At 40.4% G+C, this 21,479-nt stretch overlaps 1 protein-coding gene across 2 annotated transcripts; it reads left to right on the top strand.

The window, feature by feature from the left end:
- Positions 1-2,690: 2,690 nt before the first annotated feature.
- Positions 2,691-21,037, top strand: RPA2 (replication protein A2). 2 transcript variants are annotated; one of them, XM_043445730.1, is made up of 9 exons: positions 2,691-2,834; positions 3,207-3,313; positions 7,639-7,740; positions 7,867-7,980; positions 13,830-13,904; positions 14,409-14,525; positions 18,698-18,805; positions 18,974-19,068; positions 20,359-21,037. In XM_043445730.1, the coding sequence occupies exons 1-9, from the start codon at positions 2,783-2,785 to the stop codon at positions 20,441-20,443; spliced, it is 855 nt and encodes a 284-aa protein (XP_043301665.1). In that variant the 5' UTR covers positions 2,691-2,782; the 3' UTR covers positions 20,444-21,037. The 2 variants fall into 2 exon arrangements, with proteins under 2 accessions (XP_043301665.1, XP_043301664.1); XM_043445729.1 differs by having other exon boundaries at positions 2,692-2,945.
- The last annotated feature ends 442 nt before the right edge of the window (positions 21,038-21,479 follow it).

Here is a 21,479-nt window from a genome sequence, read left to right as displayed (position 1 = left end):
TCAAAGTAATTAGCCTCCAACTAATAAATAAATAAATAAATAAGCAAAAAAAAAAAAAAAAATATGATCTTAGGCTTCCCTGGTGGCTCAGGGGTAAAGAATCTGCCTGCCAATGCAGGGCACCCAGGTTCAATCCCTGGTGTGGCAAGATCCCACATGCCTTGGAGTAACTAAACTCGTAAGCCACAACTACTGAGTCTGTGCTGTAGAGCCCAAGAGCTGCAACTACGGAAGCTTGCTCGAGCTACGGCCTGCACTCTGCAACGAGAGAAGCCACCACAATGAGAAGCCCGTGCTCTGCAACTAAAGAAAAGCCCTCGCAGCAGCGAAGACCCAGCACAGCCAAACATAAAGTTTTTTTTTAAAGTATGATCTTCTCAGCTGAATTTATAACTAGTTGCACTTCAAATGAGGGTGACCCAAATGAACCCATATCTGATTTTTTCCAAATACTCTTATTTGCAAACATTTTATCCTACATATCATAAATATGTTCTTCCTTGTTACACTGTAAGTTTCAGTCACCTGAAGCTTAACATAATAATGTTATCTTGGTATGACTTTTGTTCTTGGCTGTATCTTGTGTATTTCTCAGCAATGATTTTGAGGCTAACGGAATTTACATAGGAAAGGAATGGCACACAAGCAACATCTGGCCCACAGATACCTTTTCTTCGACCTGGGTAGCATTTTGCAATTTTTAAATTACTTACACTCAAAATTTGCAAATTTTTACATAAAATCACAGGCTTCTGGCGCCTACTAAAAAAAACTTTAACGACCTTGGCAACACTGAGCCCTGAGTCCTTGTTGCTGCCTGCAGGCTTTCTCTAGTTGCAGGGCAGGGGCTTTTTGGGGGGCTTCTCTTGTTGCGGAGCACGGGCTCTAAGCACCCGAGCTTCAGTATTTGAAGCGCATGGGCTCAGTAGTTGTGGCTTCCCGGCTCTAGAGCACACACTCGGTAGTTGTAGGGCACAGGTGTAGCTGCTCTGCAGCACGTGGAATCTTCTCGGACCAGGGATCCAACCCGTGTCCCCTGCCTTGTCAGGTGGATTCCCAACCACGACCACCAGGGAAGTCCCACTGAGTCCATATTCTTTATGTCAGTCGATATTTATCATTATGCTTGTGTGGTTGTTTTCCTTACTGTGAAGAAAAGTTTTTCAAATTCTCCTCTACTATCCAATCTATTATGTTTACAGTTTTCCTGCCTGATCCTGTTATCAAATTGAGTTTGTGCCCCAATTCTAGGATGTCCAGGAAGGTACACTAACTACTTTGGTTGATGGAATCAGACATCCTGGACTTGAATGTAGACTCCCACAATTGAGTTTCAGGTTTTCATCTGTAAAGTGAGGACAGCAGCAATATTTACCTACCTCACAGGACTGAGTTAATAAATGTAAAATGTTTAAGACAGTGCCAGCAGTTTTATCAAAAGGAAATACAATGGCCCAGAAGCCCAGGGACTATGACTATCTTACTTAACACTGAATATCAGTGGCCAGCACAGAGCTTGGAAGGTCAATGTTGCTGCTGCTGCTGCTGCTAAGTTGATTCAGTCGTGTCCGACTCTGTGCGACCCCATAGATGGTGGCCCACCAGGCTCCTCTGTCCCTGGGATTCTCCAGGCAAGAATACTGGAATGGGTTGCCATTTCCTTCTCCAATGCATGCATGCATGCTAAGTCCCTTCAGTCGCGTCTGACTCTGTGCGACCCCATGGACAGCAGCCCCCCAGGCTCCTCTGTCCACGGGACTCTCCAGGCAAGAACACTGGAGTGGGTTGCCATTTCCTTCTGCGTGGAAGGTCAATAAATATTTTTAAGTAACTGGGGGCAGGGGAGGAGGGAGGAAGAGTCCTAACAATGTAGTAGTACTTAGGCAGAGGACTGACAGGGTCCACTCTCTTTGGTAGGGACACAACCACGTTATACGGAGCACTTGAAGCAACCGAGGACACAGAGCTGAATTAGATCTGGGTGAGGAAAGACTGGTTGGGGGGATGTTATTCTCACATTTTTTGCCATTCTGGGAAAGTGTAATTTTCTCACAGTCTCACTGGGGAAAGTAAGGACGAGGAGGTAGCAATAAGAAATGAACTTGGCTCTTTATGGAAAGGTTTTCCCTAGCAGCTCTGGTAAAGGATCCGCCTGCAATGCAGGAGACCCCGGTTCGATTCCTGGGTTGGGAAGATCCCCTGGAGAAGAGAGAGGATACCGACTCCAGTAATTTGGCCTTGAGAATTCCATGGACAGACGAGCCTGGCAGGCTACAGTCCATGGGGCCGCAAAGAGTCAGATACGACTGAGCTACGGAAAAGAATACGCAACCAACTCTACTAGGTACCCTGAAACGAGTACTGTGACTTTCCCGGAGGCGCAAATGAAGTGCGATCACCAGACGGAGACGCAAAAGCAGGAATTCTACCATAACGCTTTAGATTAGGGCTTCGTTCGATTAGTGAGAGTCTGGCGGGAAGAGGAGAAGGCTGTACAAAGGAAGTGATGTAAGGTGTCACTCACTTAACGCGAGTGAGAGTACAAGGGCTGAGATGCGGAAGTATCGTCTTGATTGGTTATTTTCTTGAGACATCGTCCTATCTCGGTGGTTCTCGGCCTTACTTCCGTTTGCGCAGTTTGTTTTGCCCTTTGTAATGATGGCCGCCGGAGCTTCTGGCCCTCACCGGAGCAGAGGGCGAGTTTTCAGGAGCTTGGCCCCGAGAAGACAGGAAAAGGCGTAGATTCGTGGGCACTGATTGGCTGAAGCCCTAAGCGTTCTGGATGCTGATTGGCTCTGTCCTTCGCGGGAAGGAGTTTGTGGCGCCAGCGAAAAGTAGATACAGCGCGGCGGGAGCGGCAGGGGTGTTGAGGGGGTCGGCCAACCCACCAGACGGGAACCTTCTGGAACTCTCTCCTGAGAGAACCGTGTCGAAGATGTGGAACAGTATGATGGGCGGGGCGCGTGATGAGAATCGCAGAAAAGATTTAGCAAGGCGCGGGGTGGGAGAGGCCTGTGGCGGCGAGGATCGGGGAGGAGCTGGGGGCCGGCTGAGGGGGCGTGTGGGCCGGGGGTGGTGGGATGGGGCGGGGGACGGTTAGGGAGACACTGGGATGGTTAGGGTGAAGTCTGGGGTGGGGGTCGGGTGGGTTTTTCAGAGGCTTGGAGGGCGGCACAGGTGTTTATACTGTTGTTGTTTAAAACCAGGTGGATTTGAAAGCTATAGCACCTCCTCTTTCGGAGGAGCCAGCAGCTACACACAGTCTCCTGGGGGCTTTGGATCGCCGACAGCTTCACAGGCCGAAAAGAAATCCGTAGGTTGAACGCTTTTTCGTTTTATTTTATCCTTTTCTGAAATTCTTAACTCACCTGTGAGAGAAAATCTATGAGACGAAGGAAGGGTGTTAAACCTGAGCTGTAATTGTCAATTATTATCGAATTTTATAATTGAATGCTGTTAGTATTGAAAAGTGATGTTTTCCCTAATTTTGCATCCACTGTTAACTTGACTTTATTTTTAAATTTACCAATAGAACTAATGAGTCAGTCTTGTGGGAAAAAAACTTGCTTGTATAGCCTAGTTTGCATTCTTCATGTATTGAAAGTCAGTTTTCAATGAAATGTAATGAGGTGCTCTGAAAAGTGAAAGTTATCAGTCCTTTCCGACTCTTTGTGACCCCATGAACTATACAGTGCTTGGAATTCTCCAGGCCAGAATATTGGAGTGGGTAGCCTTTTCCTTCTCCAGGGGACCTTCCCAACCCAGGGATTGAACCCAGGTCTCCACATTGCAGGCAGATTCTTTACCAGCTGAGCCTCTAGGGGAGCTGCAATGAGGTGCTTCCCTGATAGCTCAGTTGGTAAAGAATCTACCTGCAATGCAGGAGACCCTGTTTGATTCCTGGGTCCAGAAGATCCCCTGGAGAAGGGATAGGCTACCTGCTGGAGTGTTCTTGGGCTTCCCTGGCAGGTCAGCTGGTAAAGAATTCGCCTGCCATGTGGGAGACCTGGGTTCCCTCCCTGGGTTGGGAAGATCCCCTGGAGAAGGGAAAGGCTACTTACTCCAGTATTCTGGCCTGGAGAATTCCATGGACTGTATAGTCCATGGGGTTGCAAAGAATCGGACAAATGAGGTGTTCTAACGCAGTGGAAAGAGCTTGGTCTTTGAAGTCTAGTGGATATATTATATGTTGAACCGTTGCTCTGCCACTCCTTGTAGAGTCTCATCGGACAAATTTCTTAACTTTGGGAGTCCGTTTTGCACCTGCTAAATGGGATTAATAATACATACTTTACAAAGTTGTGAGACTTAATATTATAGTAATATAATTATGCCTATCCCAGAGTTGATTTCAATAAGTGGTCCCAGAGAGTATTATTGAAAACAGCTTGAGTTTTGGAGCCAGAATACATGGTGTCCAGAATCAACTTTGCCTTTTAAGTGTTGGTGTGAGTTTAGTGAAGCAACTTACATCCTTAGTTTTGGTGGCCCTTGATTTTTCTCATCAGATAATAGTACTAGTACTACTCATGTCACAGGGTCGGTCTGAGGCTTGATAAATAAAGTAATGTATAGGAAAGTGATCTGTAAAAAGCTACCCAAATGCTTGTTATTCACTCTTTCAGAAATAAGTTTGCATTTAATAGCTGCTGTTGATTTCATCTTTTTAAAAATACAGAATTTGGTGTTAAGATTCAGTATTAGTCGGTTCCGTGTTTTTTGTCCAGGTTGATAAGCTTTTACCTGAGCTATTGATTCACAGGTGTGTAGGAAAGAATTCATTGATAATTCCCATACATTTGGGCATTGTTGTGTATTTTTCATATGATTATTTTATATAATCCTATAAGAGACTTATTATTTACTCCATTGCACAACATAGGCTCAAGGTGATTAAGGGACACCTGAACTTGCATAGCTAGTAAGACAGTGCACATATGATGCTGCACAAATCCAAAATCTGGTGAGCAACTTATGTCTGTTATATCTTTTTCCCAGGAAGACCAGAGGGAACTCCAAGTCCTCTAAATTTGTCTTCTTTGAGGCTGTAAAGGAAAACATAAAAGATAGATCATTGGTTCTCATCTTTTCTTCTTAAGCTTAATATTTTTCTTCATTTCGGGCTGTTAGAATTTTTATCTCAGCATCTCCACCTGACTGGGGCTGTATATTAAGACCAACTCTCAGAAAAGTGATAGTGATGGTTGTAAGCTGGAGTCTCAAACCCAGGTCTTTTGTGTTTAAATCCAGTGCCTTTTCCATAGTAAATTAGGTTAACACTCTATCTAAAAGGTCTCCTGTTGACTATAAACCTGTTATATTTGATCAATTCATGTGAAATTTCCAAAATTTATCATGTTTTGCCTTTTAAAATGGTGGGTTTTTTGTTTTTTGGGTTTTTTACGGTATTGTCAGAGTAGCCAGTGGTTCATAGTCAACTAAAAAATAATTTTTTTTCAAAATTAAACATACTTGTGCTTGCACTCTCTCTGAGACGCTTTGGAAGAAACCGGGACCTCTTTGTGATCAGTTCCTGGCGCATAATAGGTGCTCGTTAAAACACAAGAGGGCTTCCCAGGTGGTTCAGATGGTGAAGAATCTGCCTGCAATGCAGGGGACCAGGGTTGGGAAGATCCCCTGGAGAAAAGAATGACTGCCCATTCCAGTATTCTTGCCTGGAGAATTCCATAGACTGAGAAGTCTGGTGGGCTACAGTCCTTGGGGTCACAGAGTCAGACACGACTGACTGACTAACAAAACACAAGAATCCTCTGTGATTTGAGGCAAATTTGAAGGTGTTACTAACACCTCAGTAATTACCCATATATAACATTTTTACCTGAGGAATAATAATTTTTATTGAATACATATGGCTATATATAGAGATTGATATTAGTGCTTTTATGTACATTATATGTTTTGTTTACAGCTCCACAGGTTGATATCCTCATTTTACAGAATAGGTGGCAGTGTGTCCAGGGCTGTGGAGGGGGGTTTGAACACAGGTTATAGGACTGTCTGGCTCCAAAGCCATGTTCTTGCTGCTCTTACCATAGTGGCTCCTAAGTTTTCTTATGCTAAAGATACAGTGAAAATCTCAAGTGTGATAGATGAAAACAGAACCTCCACAGATTTTAAATGTATAAATACTAATATAGCATATAACTTCATTTACCAATACCATAAAATTGGAAAACATAGTTTGTTCCTTTACATCCTTATTAAAAGCTATTGCAGATAGAAAGAGTGAGGAACAATAGCTGGCCTAATAATTGCTGATATTTCTTGAGTGTTTATAGTGTGCCAGATAGTCTAGGTACTTCACCATATATTTACTTCTCATAATGATTTTTAGTGATTTTATCATTCCTTGTTTTATAGATGAGGAAACAGAGGTAAACAGATGAATAGAGAAAAGTGATCAAGGGCACACTACTCCTGAGTGGTGGAGCTATAATCTTTACCCTCAAGCTTCGCTGCCACCTTTTGTGACATATGTGCTGGTAGTTGGCTGGGCTTACTTTCTACTATCCTGGCAGTACTCACTATTCAAAATTATGCTTCAGTAAAGTGAAATGTTGCTAGTATCATGGACCTTCAGAGATAAGCTTTGACTTCTAAATCAGTTTTACATATAGAACAGTTACTGGGTTTACATTTTACTGATTTCCAACAGGAAGAACCCTCATCTTTAATGCACCTTGCTTTTTCTGTTTTGTATAGAGTCCTTCCTAAAGAGTCTATGAAAGTACATATTTGCTCTCAGTCTGTAATGCATGTTCCTTACCCACTGTTTTTTCACCATCAAAATTTTTATGCTTCAAGGTCCAGCCTAAATGCTCCCTCTTCTTGAAATTTCCAATAAACTTTCCTGAGATTCCACATAGAGTTTCTCATTCTGTAGTGTACAAAGATCAAGATAGTTGTTTACATTTGTACCCCCTCTAAGCTAGGAGTGTGTTGAGGGCAAATCCTGTTCCATTATACTCATCTTTATGTCCTCTGACCAGTGGTAGGCAAAATAAGAGTTCACGCTGTTGTTAGGTTGCTTCCGGATGTGAGTTGGGTGTCTGTCCTCTTCTGCCCATTGCCTCCTGTCCCTTTCCTTTAGGATGTCCAGTGTGACCACGCCTTAATCCCAATTCCCCCATACTCGTGTTTGATTGTCAGAACATCTATCCTAAAGCTGTACGTCTAAATTTCTGTTGTCATTTATCATGAGACTTAGAACAACTCCAAAGTTCTCTCTGTGCTGACCATTTCTCAGACCCCTTCTCATCAGTGATGAATATCCAGCTCCAGCTTGCCTTCATCCTGAAGGTGGAGTTTCTTCTTAAAAGTCTGTTCCAGAAGCAGGTCCTTACGCTGTCCACAATCTGGTCTACTCATTTTGGTGATCCCTAGTCCAGCACAGACTTATCCATTCATCAGGAACTTTGGAGTCAGACAGACCTGGGTTTGAAATCTAAAGTATGGCATTTGTTAACTATATAACCTTGGTTTTCACCTGTATGAAGTAGAGATAGGATCATATTGAAGATTCAGTGTTATATGTATAGTGCTTGGCACATAGCAGGTGCTAAATGAACAGTAGTTAATTATTTTCTTGATTGAATTTATGCATACTTTTTTTTTCAGAGAGCTCGAGCTCAGCACATTGTACCCTGTACCATATCTCAACTGCTTTCTGCTACTCTGGTTGATGAAGTATTCAGAATTGGAAATGTTGAAATTTCACAGGTATGGAAAATAATTTGTGCAAGAGTCACTTAACATGAAGAATGAAATAAAACTAACATCATTTAAAAATACATAAATGTTACTTTGGTTTCCAAGAAAACTAAACTTTTTTTCCTTCTGGTCTAGGTCACTATTGTGGGGATAATCAGAAATGCAGAGAAGGCTGCAACCAACATTGTTTATAAGATAGATGACATGACAGCTGCACCCATGGATGTTCGCCAGTGGGTTGACACAGATGTAAGTAGTTGTTTTGGAATCAGGGTGGGGTTATTTTGGGACTTTGGAGATGTCGAACTTTTTTAGTTTTACTTTTTAAAGGCGGGTCTTGTTATAAAAATAAAACATGAGCAAGACGTCAAACACAGAAACCCTAACATGAACGGTCAATACATTTTATTTCATTAAAATTTAAAATCTTTGAAACTTCCCCAAATACTATAAACAAAGTTAAAGGGCAAGTGACAGGACATACTAGAATGTAAACTTTGTGAGTACGAAGATTTTTTATGTTGGCATTGTATCCCAGTACCTAGAACAATGCCAGTTACATAGTGGGCCCTGAGTAAATATTATTCAAATGAGTGGGAAATTTTTTTGCAACATATTACAAACATTTAAAATTTTTAATTAATGAAAGTTCTTACAAAGGAAAAAGCAATTGCACCTTAGGAAACAGGGAAAGAAATGCACAAGTAATTCATAATATGTGAAATATAAATTGCAACAACAATAAAAAAGCAGGTTTACTGAACATTAAGATACCACTTTTAACTTATTAAATTGGCAAAGAAAAAAGAATGGCAATGTCTACTTCTGTTGAGAGCAGGAGGCACTTAATTTGGGGAATGGTTTGTCAGTGTTTGTCTGGGAAAGAGTATACCATCCTACCTTGATGTTATGAGTATAACCTTTCTCAAAAATCAGCCTATGATCAAGGTCACCCATCACAGAAAACTTGACCTAGCAGTCTACTGCTGGAAATTTACATTAAGGAGATAAAGATGTGTGCAAAGTTTCAGTTGTAAGTTGATCATCACATTATTTATCATAATGGAAAACTAAAAGGAATCTTGATGTTAGCAATAGGATATTATTAATTAAACCATGGCATAAATTTAAAATACTGCAAATGATGTAGAAATGTATGCATTGTCACAAAGAAGTGTTTACCATAAATGTTGAGAGGAAAAGAGCTTGTTAAAGATAGTATGTGTGATGTGGCCCCATTTTTGCAAAGCAACATGTATCTGAGTGTATGTATAAACATGGAGAAAATAGACTGAAAGAAGATATATGCTTCTTACCCTTTTATTTTTTAATTGGGCAGAAGCCTTCTAGGTTTTCGTTTTTGCTGCACTGTGCAGCTTTTGGGATCTTTGTTCCCTGACCAGAAATCAAGCCATGCTCCCTGCAGTGAAAGCATGGAGTCCTAACCATTGGACCTCCAGGAAGTTCCCAGATTCTTCATTTTTTAATGTTGTTTTAAAAGTGCATTCATTTTATAAAATTTGGATACTTTGTGTGCTATTTTCACTTCAAAAGCTACAATCATCTATGAAGAGTTAACTTGATAGTTATGCGTTCTTTATTTTTTGCACCTCAGAAAAATATAGGAGAATTTATTGAACAGTTATAATTGGAATACCGATTCTGAACTAGACTGCTTGATTCCAGGTAGATGAAGAATGTAACCACACAGTCCCTGCCATCAGGTGGGGAGGTGATTACTAAAGATGCCTAATACTACGTACTCATGTGAAGTGTATGCTGCTCACTTTTATAATAAGTGAGCATTTAAAGATTACCTGAAATCCCACATCCCAAAATGATGACTGTTACAGTGAAAGTGAAGTCGCTCAGTCGTGTCCGACTCTTTGCGACCCCATGGGCTGTAGCCTACCAGGCCCCTCCGTTCATGGGATTTTCCAGGCAAGGGTACTGGAGTGGGTTGCCCTGTTAGAGTACATTTTGATAAATACCCTTTCAGACATTTCTCTCTGCATACTTGTACATTTATGAGTTGGATGCCTACAGTTTTACATAAAGGATAATAGGATATTCAACTGCTTCATTATCTGCCCTTTTCACTCAGAACTCCCCCATTTCTGGTGACCACCTATTCCATCATAAGGATACATCATCCCTTGCTTCTAGACCCAGTCAGAACATTTAACTTATTTCCATCATTTGTTATTATAGAATAGGCCCCAGTGAGTATCTGTGTGTATATTTCTTCATGATTATGAAATAATCTCTTTAAGATGAATTAAACTAGGTTTTCTGGAGGAAATTTACATTTTAAAATACTTTGTTTTTTGGTTAATCTTATATTTACGATTTTGCATTTTTTTATTTAATTAGTGCATGAGAATGCCCAGTTAGTTCCCCACACCCTAACAGTAGGTTTTATGAGTCTTAAATTTTTGTATGATAGTTTAAAAAATACAATCTTGTCATTGAGAATGTTATTTTTATATGTAATTTAGTTTTAGTGAGATTGAATTTTTTTTAACTATATTTAAACAAGACTGGGTGCTGACTGTGGCTCAGAACACAAACTCCTTATTGCCAAATTGATACTTAATTTGAAGAAAGTAGGGAAAACCATTAGGCCATTCAGGTATGATCTAAAGCAAATCCCTTATGATTATACAGTGGAAGTGATAAATAGATTCAAGGGATTAGATCTGATAGAATGCCTGAAGATCTCTGGATGGAGGTTCATGACATTGTCCAGGAGGTGATGATAAAAACCATCCCCAAGAGGAAGAAATGGAAAAGGCAAAATGGTTATCTGAGGAGGCTATTTGTAAGAATAGCTGAGAAAAGAAGAGATACAAAAGGCAAAGGGTAAAAGGAAAGATACCCATCTAAATGCAGAGTTCCAAAGGATAGCCAGGAGAGATAAGAAAGCCTTTCTAAGTGAACAATGCAAAGAAATAGAGGAAAACATCAGAATGGGAAAGACTAGAGATCTCTTCAAGAAAATTAGAGATGCAAAAATGGGCACAATAAAGGTCAGAAACAGTGTGGGCCTAACAGAAGCAGAAGATATTAGTCAGAGACAGCAAGAATACACAGAAGAACTGCACAAAAAAGATCTTAATGACCCAGATAACCATGATGATATGATCACCCACCTAGAGCCAGACATCCTAGAATGCGAAGTCAAGTGGGCCTTAGGAAGCATCACTACAAACAAAGCTAGTGAAGGCGATGGAATTCCAGTTAAGCTATTTCAAATCCTAAAAGATGATGCTGTGAAAGTGCTGCACTCAATATGCCAGCAAATTTGGAAAACTCAGCAGTGACCACAGAACTGGAAAAGGTCAGTTTTCATACCAGTTCCAAAGAAGGCAATGCCAAATAATGTTCAAACTACTGCATAGTTGCATTCATCTCACGTGCTAGCAAAGTAATGCTCAAAATTCTCCAAGCTAGGCTTCAAGAGTACGTGAACCGAGAACTCCCAGATGTTCAAGCTGGATTTAGAAAAGGCAGAGGAACCAGAGATCAAATTGCCAACATCCATTGGATCATAGAAAAAGCAAGAGAATTCCAGAAAAACATCTACTTATGTTTCATTGACTATGCTGAAGTCTTTGACTGTGTGGATCACAACAAACTGGAAAATTCTTAGGGAGATGGGAATACCAGACCACCTTACCTGTGTCCTCCACAACCTGTATGCAGGTCAAGAAGCAACAGTTAGAACCGGACTTGGAACAGTGGACTGGTTCCAGATTGGGAAAGGAGTATATTAAGGCTGTATATTGTCACCCTGCTTATTTATATGCCAAGTACATCATGAGAAATGCTGGGTGGGATGAAGCACAAGGTGGAATCAAGATTGCTGGGAAAAATATCAATAACCTCATATATGCAGATGACACCATAACTATGGCAGAAAGCGAAGAACTAAAGAGCCTCTTGATGAAGGTGAAAGAGGAGAGTGAAGAAGCTGGCTTAAAACTCAACATTCAGAGAACTTAAGACCATGGCATCTGGTCCCATCACTTCATGGCAAATAGATGGGGAAACAATGGACACATGAGAGACTTTATTTTCTTAGGCTCCAGAATCACTGCAGATGGTGACTGCAGCCATGAAATTAAAAGACACTTGCTCCTTGGAAAAAAAGCTATGACAAACCTAGACAGTGAATTAGAAAGCAGAGACATTACTTTTGCCAGCAAAGGTCCATCTAGTCAAGGCTATGGTTTTTCCAGTAGTCATGTATGGATGTGAGAGTTGGATCATAAAGAAAGCTAAGTGCCAAAGAATTGATGCTTTTGAACTGTGGTGTTGGAGAAGGCTCTTGGGAGTCCCTTGGACGGCAAGGAGATCAAACCCGTCAATCCTAAAGGATATCAACCCTGAATAATCATTAGAAGGACTGATGCTAAAACTGAAACTCCAGTACTTTGGCTACCTGATGGGAAGAGCCAGCTCATTAGAAAAGACCTTGATGCTGGGAAAGATTGAAAGCAGGAGGAGAAGGGGACAACAGAGGACAAAATGGTTGGATGGCATCACCAACTCAATGGACATGAGTTTGAGCAAACTGTGAGATAGTGAAGGATAGGGAGTCCTGGCGTGCTGCAGTCCATGGGATCGCCTAGAGTCGGACACGACTGAACAACAACAACAAAATGTAAATTTGTGGGGAGATTTTTTAGTTGTCTGAGTACTTTGATTCCCTAGGAATGTTTATTTTTGTTTGCAAAAGCCTGAAAAGTAGTAATCTTTTATCATAATTATATTATTTCTCTAGTTTGTCTTTTGACTTTGAAAAGCTTTTCCTTGTTTCAAATTATTGTTTTTTAATTGTTCATTTTTCCTTCTATAATTTCTATGGTTTCTTTTCATTTTTCTATATATGATTAAGCCTTTTTATAATTAAATGATATATTTTAGTAAAAGGAAAGAAGTATAGATCCAGCTTTACTTTTTCCAAGTGGTTTTAAAATGTTCTTTGTGGGAATACAGAGTTTTATCTGTGGTATAGATTCAGCTATGTAAAGTAATAGAATGAAATGCAAATAGTTGATAACCTCCAGGTGATGGGAATTGGAATGCTTTTTATGTTTAAACATCCAGATTTTCTATTTATATTTTATATTTCTTTTTATACTCATGTATTCTCTTAAGTGGGCTTCCCAGATGGCGCTAGTGGTAAAGAACTCACCTACCAATGCAGGAGACAAAAGAGGGTTTGATCCCTGGGTGGGGAAGATCCCCTCAGGAGGGCATGGCAACCCACTCCAGTATTCTTGCCTGGAGAATCCCGTGGACAGACAAGCCTGGTGGGCTATAGTCCGTAGGGTCACAAGGAGTTGAACACAGTTGAAGCGATTTAACGCAAACACACGCATTCTAGAAGCAGAAAAGAACTGAGTCAGCTTATATATTTTTCTTATAAATAATAGGTACATAGCCTAGAAAACCCATAAAGAAATATTAAAATCATTTGTAATTATCCCAGTTAACTTTTGTTAACGTTTTGACATGTATGTTTCACCTCGTGGGAAATAAGCTGAGTCCCAATTGATGAGTCACAATTGATATTCACAGACAGTAAATAGAATTCTCCATTATCCTTTGCAGCAGTGTAAAGTATCCCGTTATATGAATGTGTACTTTTTGTTGGATATTTAGGTTGCTTTAAATGTTTCAGTAGTATTCATAACTATGCTGAGATGACTACTCTTAAAGCTAAATCTTGATTACATGTTGTTAGTAATTTTCTTAAATTTCTAAAAGTAGAGTTGCTGTGCTGAGAAGCATGTCTTACCAGAAAGTTGTGTGCCTGAGAACACTGAATGAAAAGTGCCGTAATTGTTTGCTGGTTTTTTTGTTGTTTTTTTTTTTTTATGTAGAACTTGGAACTGGAAATTACCTTTAGAAATATTATTCTAATTCCTGATTTTATTTTTTAAAATATTAAATTCTAAAAGGCAGGGAAAACTAGTTAGTACTACATTAGGATCCTTTAGCTCTTATTTTAACTTTATCTTCATAAATTTTAAAGAGGCTTTCACCAGTATCACTAAAACCTAAGTGTGTGTTTGTATTTTTTCTGTTAGGATGCCAGCAGTGAAAACACTGTGGTCCCTCCAGAAACATATGTGAAAGTGGCTGGTCATCTGAGATCATTCCAGGTAAAGTGAGAAAAAAACGAAAACAGTTAAAATGTATTTGCATGAAGCAGTTTCTGGAGTCATGCCTACGTTTGGGATACTTAAGACTTAACTAAGTCTCTGTGTTTAATGGGAATTATATTGAAGTTATTTCATTATTTTCTTCAAAAGGAAATAATGAGTTTTTTCAATTTAAAACAAAAAGGTAGAGAAAGAACAAGATCTCAGCCTACAGTTGCCAGCTATGACATTCATTAGGTGTGGAAGGGTAGACACTGGATTTAGAGACTGGACTCTTTGTTTAACCTTGGGAAAATCATTGAACATCTCTGAGCTAGTTTTGTTTTTTTGACCATATTTCATTGACTATATTTGAATTAACTTTGAGCTGAAAATTTTCAATATCTAGCACATTTTCCTCATTTAATAAAATACTGTAACCAAGAAAAGAGCCATGATCTTTTGGCCTGAAATTGACTCTAATGTGCTTAGCCTTTGTTCACATTTTTCTCTTTATTTTAATAGAACAAGAAAAGCCTGGTAGCCTTTAAGATCATGCCCCTGGAGGATATGAATGAGTTCACCACACATATTCTGGAAGTAGTCAATGCACACATGATGCTGAGCAAGCCGAGCAGCCAGGTGAGCAGTTTCGCGCTCATCGTTTTTTCTCTTCCCTGGAGGAACTGCTTCTGTGTTCGGGCTTTGATTTCCTTAACATTTTGCAGATCGAGCCAGAAGACACGCATCATTCAGTCTTAAAAAAATTTTCTCTGTGAGCTTTGCCATGTTACTTTATTCCAGATGAAACACTAATATTCCTCTCACAATACCTCTCCACTGTCTTGAATGGTTGAGGCCCAGACAGACTTCAAGTGTAGACCCATCATGATAAGCTTAGCTCTTCGCTTAAGGATTTTCAGTCCATATTCAGAGAAAAACTCCAACTAGGACAGCATTTTGCTGCTTCCCTTTCAACCTATTGGCTAAACGAGAAAATTTATTCACCATTATTTTGTCCCTGAAATTATGTTTCTTGTTTCATGTTGAAATTTCTCAACATTTTTTTCTGTAGTATGAATTTAGTTTGACAAGTCCATGTAGGACCACATAAAAGGTTTGTTGATCTGAGCATTAGAATGCCCTTAGATGATTCTGGTAGCAAGGTAGAGGACTGGTTACAGTAGGAGGGGCTGGAAAACTGGTTTGCTTTTGCATCCTGTTCTTTGCCAAGTGTTTTGCTAAGCATTGGGGATACAAAGAGAAATTCATTCAATTTATTGAGGATAGCATATGCCTGTCATTATTCAAGGTCCTATGAACACAGCAGTGAACAAGATGGATTAAGTGTCTGCACTCAAACGTACATTCTTGAGAGAAATGGATCGTAAACAAGAAAATAAATATATAATTATATATTGTTATAGATACTCTGCAATAAGGCAGAGTAGGACAGGACAGTGATGGAGGAAAACATATGGTATAATTTTAGGTGAGAAAAGAACATTCCAAGCTGAGGAAATAAAAAAACCAGAAGCCATGAGATTGCAGCAAGCTTGGCATATCTGAGACCATTAAGAAAGCCACACTGTCTGCAGTGAAGCGAGTAACAGGAGGATGGTAGAGGGATGTAGACAAGGAAGCGGGACCCAGATGAGGTAGGGCTTCATAGCTGTAGTAGGAATTACTTTCTTCTCATTGATAGTAAGCTTTTAGAAGATTTTGACTAGGGAGTGATGTGGTGTGATTTACCATTGCAAAAGCTCATTTGAGCTCTTGTATGGAGAGCAGACTGAGGCTCCAGCAATAGCAACAGCTATAATTTAGGGGAATGGTAGCAGCAACTGGGAGAAGAGGTTGGATTCTAATCTGTTTTGGAGGTAGAGCTGCAGGACCTATTGATAGTTTAGAAACAGGATCTAAAGAAAAAAGAGGATTCAGATACAATTCCTAGGTTTGGGGCTTGAGTAACCAGGTGGAGCTAGCAGGTTTTGAGGATAAAATCCAGAATTCTGTTTTGGACTTAACAAATGTGACATGCCAGTTAGACACCCAAATGGAGACCGGAATGGAAGGTTGACTGAATAAGGCTGAGACTCGAGGGAGGGGTCAGGGCTAGAGAGAGCACTTTGAGAGTCATTGTGTAGATGGGATATAAAAGCTTCAGATGAGATGAGATGAGATAACTAGTGAGTTATTAGAGACCTGAGATCTGGAACACTGACCTTTAGGAGTGTGGAGGCACAGGAGCCAGGGAAAGTCAAAGAAGTTGTCAGCTGGGCAGGAAGAAAACTGGGGACTGTGATTCCATAGGATATTCTAAAAAGAGTGTTTTAAGGACGGAATGGAGTTCACCTGGAGAATGCTGCCCAGAAGTCAGGTAAGATGATGAGAGGGGTCTGTCGAATTTGGAAACGTGGATCTCCAAAAGAGTGGATTCAGTAACGGGTAGGGGGAACATGGGTTAGAAAGAATGGGATTGAATAGAAAGTTTAGGGTGTTTATCTTATGACTGTGCTTCATAACATATACATATGTATCAAATGTTCTATGATAAAAATGGTTTTAAAGAGAATAGGTGGAAGTTGTGAGCATAGATAATTATATTGAGAAGTAAATAAAATAACCCTTTGCCTCAATGAGTTTCCTCAAGTATTGGGGGGGGTGGTTCAGATCACTTAAGCAGTGAAGGCAGCGATGAGTGGCAAGTGCAGTATACCATGGAACCACAGAGAGGAGTTGCCTGTCCTGACCCAGACATCAAGAAAGGCCTGCTGGAGGAGGTGATGCCTAAACCAAGTCGTAAAATTTACATGGGAGGTAGGGGGGATACCTGAAGCAGATCATATCAGCAGAGGTATCCAGGGAAGAAATAGAATTCAGGTCAGTATTATCATAACATGAGATTTCTGTTTTACCAGAAAGCAGTGTGAAAGCATCTAGCTTGAAAACAAGAGGATCATGACTGATTTTTGTTGTTTATTTTTTTTATGACCTCAAAGCATTGGCATTTAATGGATAAATGTTGAAGGAATGAGTCTCCTGCCTGGATGGGAGTTCCCCTGATGAGCTTCCACAATGCTCTTTTACTTGTAATGAGTACTTAATATATTTGATCTTTTGTCATCTTTATTCAGTTCAATAAATTAAACATTGACTGAGCACCTGCTGCCCACCAGGCACTGCAAAGCTGAAGGGACTTCTAGGAGAAAGTGACAAAACTGTGATGGCTGCTGTGAGAGGGAATGGGGCAAGTGCTCTGAGACCCGAAAGAAAGAGCACAACTAGCCTGGCCTGGGAGGGTGTCAGGGACAGCTTCTTGAAGGCAGTGGCAGTTAAGTTGGGCTTTGAAGGATAAGAAGAGTGTTTCCCAGGCAGACGATGAAAGGAGCATTCCAGACATGGAATAAAGTGTCAGAGGCATGTGTGAATGGCCAGAAGTCCCTGTGTTAAAAGCTAGTGGTCAAGAATTAAAAAAAGACTCTGATGTCTAGTTATGGTAGGTCTTGAATGTCCAGGAGTTTCGTATTATTTTCACAGGCAGGGGAGCCAGCTGAAAGCTTTTAGGTGGAGGAGAGACGTGATCAGAAATTATTACTTGGAGCAATAAGGAGGGTTGATTGACGTAGGAGAGACTTACAGCTGAGACAGTGGTCAGGAGACTAGGGGTGATGAGGATGGACTGGAGCTGTTGAGATTCTATTAATAGGCTGTGGGGACAGACTATGGGAGATGAGGGACTGGAGATACAGATGGCTGACTTCTGCAGGACTGGGCTTGAGCTTACTAACTGGGATGGAATACATAGCAGGGCAGGCCATTTGGGGAGGAAAGGAGTGAACTGTATTTTGAAGTACATGGGACATCTGAGTGGTGGTCTTCAGTTGATGGTTGGGGACAAGGATTTGTGGTCTCAGAGGAAGTCAGGGATGAAATCCTGGGGGAACTATCAGCCTTTTGAAAGATAGGTAGACGAGGAGACTGAGAGGAGATACTAAGAAGGCAGAGTTCAAGAGTTAAGTGGACAGCTAGAAAAATACGGTGCTAGGAAGCCCAGGGACGGGTCCATTTCAAGAGGAGTGTGGTCAGCAGTGTCTCCTGAGAGGTCAAGTGTTATGAGGGACTGAAAGGGATTACTGGCTGTATTGGTTGAAAAGCGTTGGTGACTTTGGTGGGAACAGTTTCAGGGGTATATTTAGGGAGAATCCAAATAGGGTAGAAAAGTGAAAACAGTGACTATAGTCTATTATTTTTTAAAAGTTTGGTTAAAAAAAAGAAGAGGGTGATGAGAATTGTGTCTCCTTTTCTCTCCTTGTAATGCTTAATGCCTAGCTGACGCTTGGTAAGTGCTTGCATGATTGAGCACCAAAGATAGATACCACTATAGCAGAACTCATTAATTTTCTTTGCTCTTTTTCCTCTGGTTCCTCTCACATTGCAAAGAAAAGGGGACGCCAGGAAGTACCTTTCTCTCTGTTTGATATGATATATATACTTCAGAGATGACTTTATCTTATGAAATACTCATTAGATAATAGCTGTCCTTTCCAGTCTAAGCAATTGTTACTTGGAAAATTCTGCTGAGAACATTCCGTGGCGATCCAGTGGTTAGGATTCAGTACTTTCACTGCCGTGGCTTGGATTCAGTCTCTGGTTGGAAAACTAAGATCTCATAAGCCGTACATTGTGGTTAGAAAAACAAAAAAAAATTTGCTTAAATTGTTTTTTGTAAACTACTTATTAAGCTATTTAAAAGAGCAAGAACTATGTTTAAATTGGTAAACTTACTAATGTTGTGAACTTCCTTAATTCAGCCCTCAGCAGGGAGAGCACCTATCAGCAATCCAGGAATGAGTGAAGCTGGGAACTTCAGTGGGAATAACTTCATACCAGCAAATGGCCTCACTGTGGCCCAGAACCAGGTAAACAATGGAGTGGCTCCAGACTTTGCAAGATGCAGAGCTGTAAATTGTTACTTTCTTAATGGTGCTAAGTATCTGACTCATTTCTTTCTTATAAAGAGATTCTCGCTTGATAGGAGGGAGCTAATTCATAGTAGTTATTGAAATCTTTCTGATTTGAATCTTCAGGTGCTGAATTTGATCAAGGCTTGCCCAAGACCTGAAGGATTGAACTTTCAGGATCTCAAGAACCAACTCCAACACATGTCCGTAGCCTCAATCAAGTGAGTATTTGGTTTCTGTGAGCTAAGGTTCCAGAATGTACCCATTTCACCTCACCAAGGTTTCCTTTAATGAGAAGTGAGTTAAAAAAAAGAAATAAGAGGGAAGTTGTTCAGTCATGGAAAAATAGAAAAAGGACTCATAAAGATGGTGCTGCCTGTCACTTCCCTTATCCATTTTTTCATTCAACAAATCGTAAGTCCAGTTATGTGTGAAGCATGTCATTTTGAGCAAAAATTGACCTGATAGCTCTTATAGAATTTAGTCTAGAGGAATGAGATCCTGGCTCCTGGTCCTCTGGTGTACAGTCTCATTGGTATTACTGTTCCAGATGTGGAGAGTATGCCTCATGCTATCTGGACCTAAAGCCGTTAGACAGTCCTTCCAGCATCATTGTCCTGATAACCTGTTAGATGAGCAGCTTCCTGATTCTAATGAACTCATCAAACAGAGTATTGTGTTTGTGATAGCTGTTACTATAAATCAGTTGAAATTCTAGATCTCAGTAGAGAAAAATGCTCATGTCTCATTCCATTTCCTGTCCTGTAAGATGAGGATAGTAATTCCTAAGAGTTACTGTGATGATGAGGTGGAAAATGGCGGTTACAAGTGCTTTCTAAGTTGTTACTATTATTAAATATGATACTGACACTAACTCTGAAGGCCTTAAAACCTTTTCTGGAAGACCTTTTCTTTCCTTCCTGCAACTTTATTTCCCAGAGGGAAATTGGAGGGCCCATGGATGGATGAGGAGCTTTTTTTTGTTTGTTTTTAATAGCTATTTCTACTAGGAAACATTATGTGCAAGCTGAACGACTAGATCCTAGTTTCAGATGCTCATTTAGACTGGTATTTAAGTGAGGTCCCACTTTCTTTGCTCTATACAATCTGGGAGAGGGATCCAAGGCAGCCCTAAAACCATTGTCTCCGTGGATTACCTCAGTTTTGCAATTGAACTGATGTTTTTCTCTGCAAGAGCCTTCTATGAGCAAAATGGCTGTGAATTGGTAAGGCATCTGCCTGCCAATGCAGGAGACACACGTTTGATCCCTGGGTCAGGAACATCCCCTGGAGAAGGGCATGGCAACCCACCCCTGTATTCTTGCCTGGGAAATCCCATGAACAGAGGAGCCTGGTGGGCTGCAGTCCATTGGGTCACGAGAGAGTCGGACACAACCTACTGACTAAAACAACAAAATAGAAAGTTGGGAAATGAGGGAAGTTTACATATTCAGCCATATCTAAAAGGCAGTTTCCTATCTTCTGCATTAGAGTGTTTTCTTTCTTTCTAGGCTAGCTGTGGATTTTCTAAGCAACGAAGGACACATCTATTCCACCGTGGATGATGATCATTTTAAATCCACAGACGCAGAATAACTGGATCTAACTGGGTACCTGAGATATTTTCCAGTTGGACCATTTTTTTGCAGCCTCTTGTCACCAGCTGTGCATATAATTGGCGGGTTGACTTCTAGGAAGTAGATTTCATCTGTAAAAGATCTCAACTGACATCCTTTTGAAACTTACTACTACTCTTGTGTGTTTTTGAAGCTCAAAGGGATATGGGCCTCTGAAAAGGATATAAACCAGGGCAGAATTTCTTAAAGAAGTAACAGATTAGTTAGTTACAACATCAAGCTAAATGGAATTGAAAGAGAGATGCTACCAAGAGAGTTGGGCAGTACTGCTTAAATAATGCTCAAGAGTTTCTATTCTTAAATTGTTTCCTCTTGAGAGAAGATGAGCAGCACTGGGCCCACTCACCTCTGCCTTTTTTGGTTCCCCACTTTGGTTATGTGGTGTTACTTTCAGAATTGCACTTTTTTCACCTTGTCATAGTAGCTGCCAAAAGTGTGTTTTTATAAACCTGGGTTCTAGAGTGCTGGCTTCCTGGGGCAGAGGAGAGAAAAAAATGCGTGTTGTACAAAGTAAGTACGTTCATATGTTTAATAAAATAGTTATATTATTGAAGTAACTTGTGAAAGTGTTATTTCCTTATGCTGCAATAATTAATACTTTATCATCTCAACTGATTCTTAGATAAGTTAATGAGGTATAACATGCAAATAAAAGTTCTATAACTGCTTTAACTGTGTTTCTAAATGACGTCTACCAGCAGCTGTGTGAAGGAGGCCCCACCCCCCTTGGTTTCTGACAGAGAACAACAATGTGGTTGCTCTCTGCGCTTAGAGGATACTTCCCACCCGGGGACTGTGCAGATGCTTACAAGTCAGTCAAGCAGTGTGTTTATCTGCAAGCGTGTCCATTCTTGTTTCCTAAAACAATGGCTAAAAACAGGTTTAAAAAAATATTCATTTGAATATGGAATGCATGATAGGATACTTTCATGGGTAGTCTACTTCTCTTTCTAGTTACCATGTTGACACCCTCAAATGGGCAAGGGGACAAGAGC

The sequence above is a fragment of the Cervus canadensis genome, chromosome 24 (genome assembly GCF_019320065.1).
Source record: "Cervus canadensis isolate Bull #8, Minnesota chromosome 24, ASM1932006v1, whole genome shotgun sequence".
NCBI lineage: Eukaryota > Metazoa > Chordata > Mammalia > Artiodactyla > Cervidae > Cervus > Cervus canadensis.
This window is presented reverse-complemented; position numbering and strand designations above follow the sequence as displayed.

Coding starts and splice junctions, on each gene's coding strand:
- RPA2 (XM_043445729.1), top strand. CDS start 2,783: ATGCTGATTGGCTCTGTCCTTCGCGGGAAGGAGTTTGTGGCGCCAGCG. Junction 7,741..7,866: donor GAAATGTTGAAATTTCACAG/GTATGGAAAATA, acceptor CTTCTGGTCTAG/GTCACTATTGTGGGGATAAT. Junction 14,526..18,697: donor TGAGCAAGCCGAGCAGCCAG/GTGAGCAGTTTC, acceptor TCCTTAATTCAG/CCCTCAGCAGGGAGAGCACC.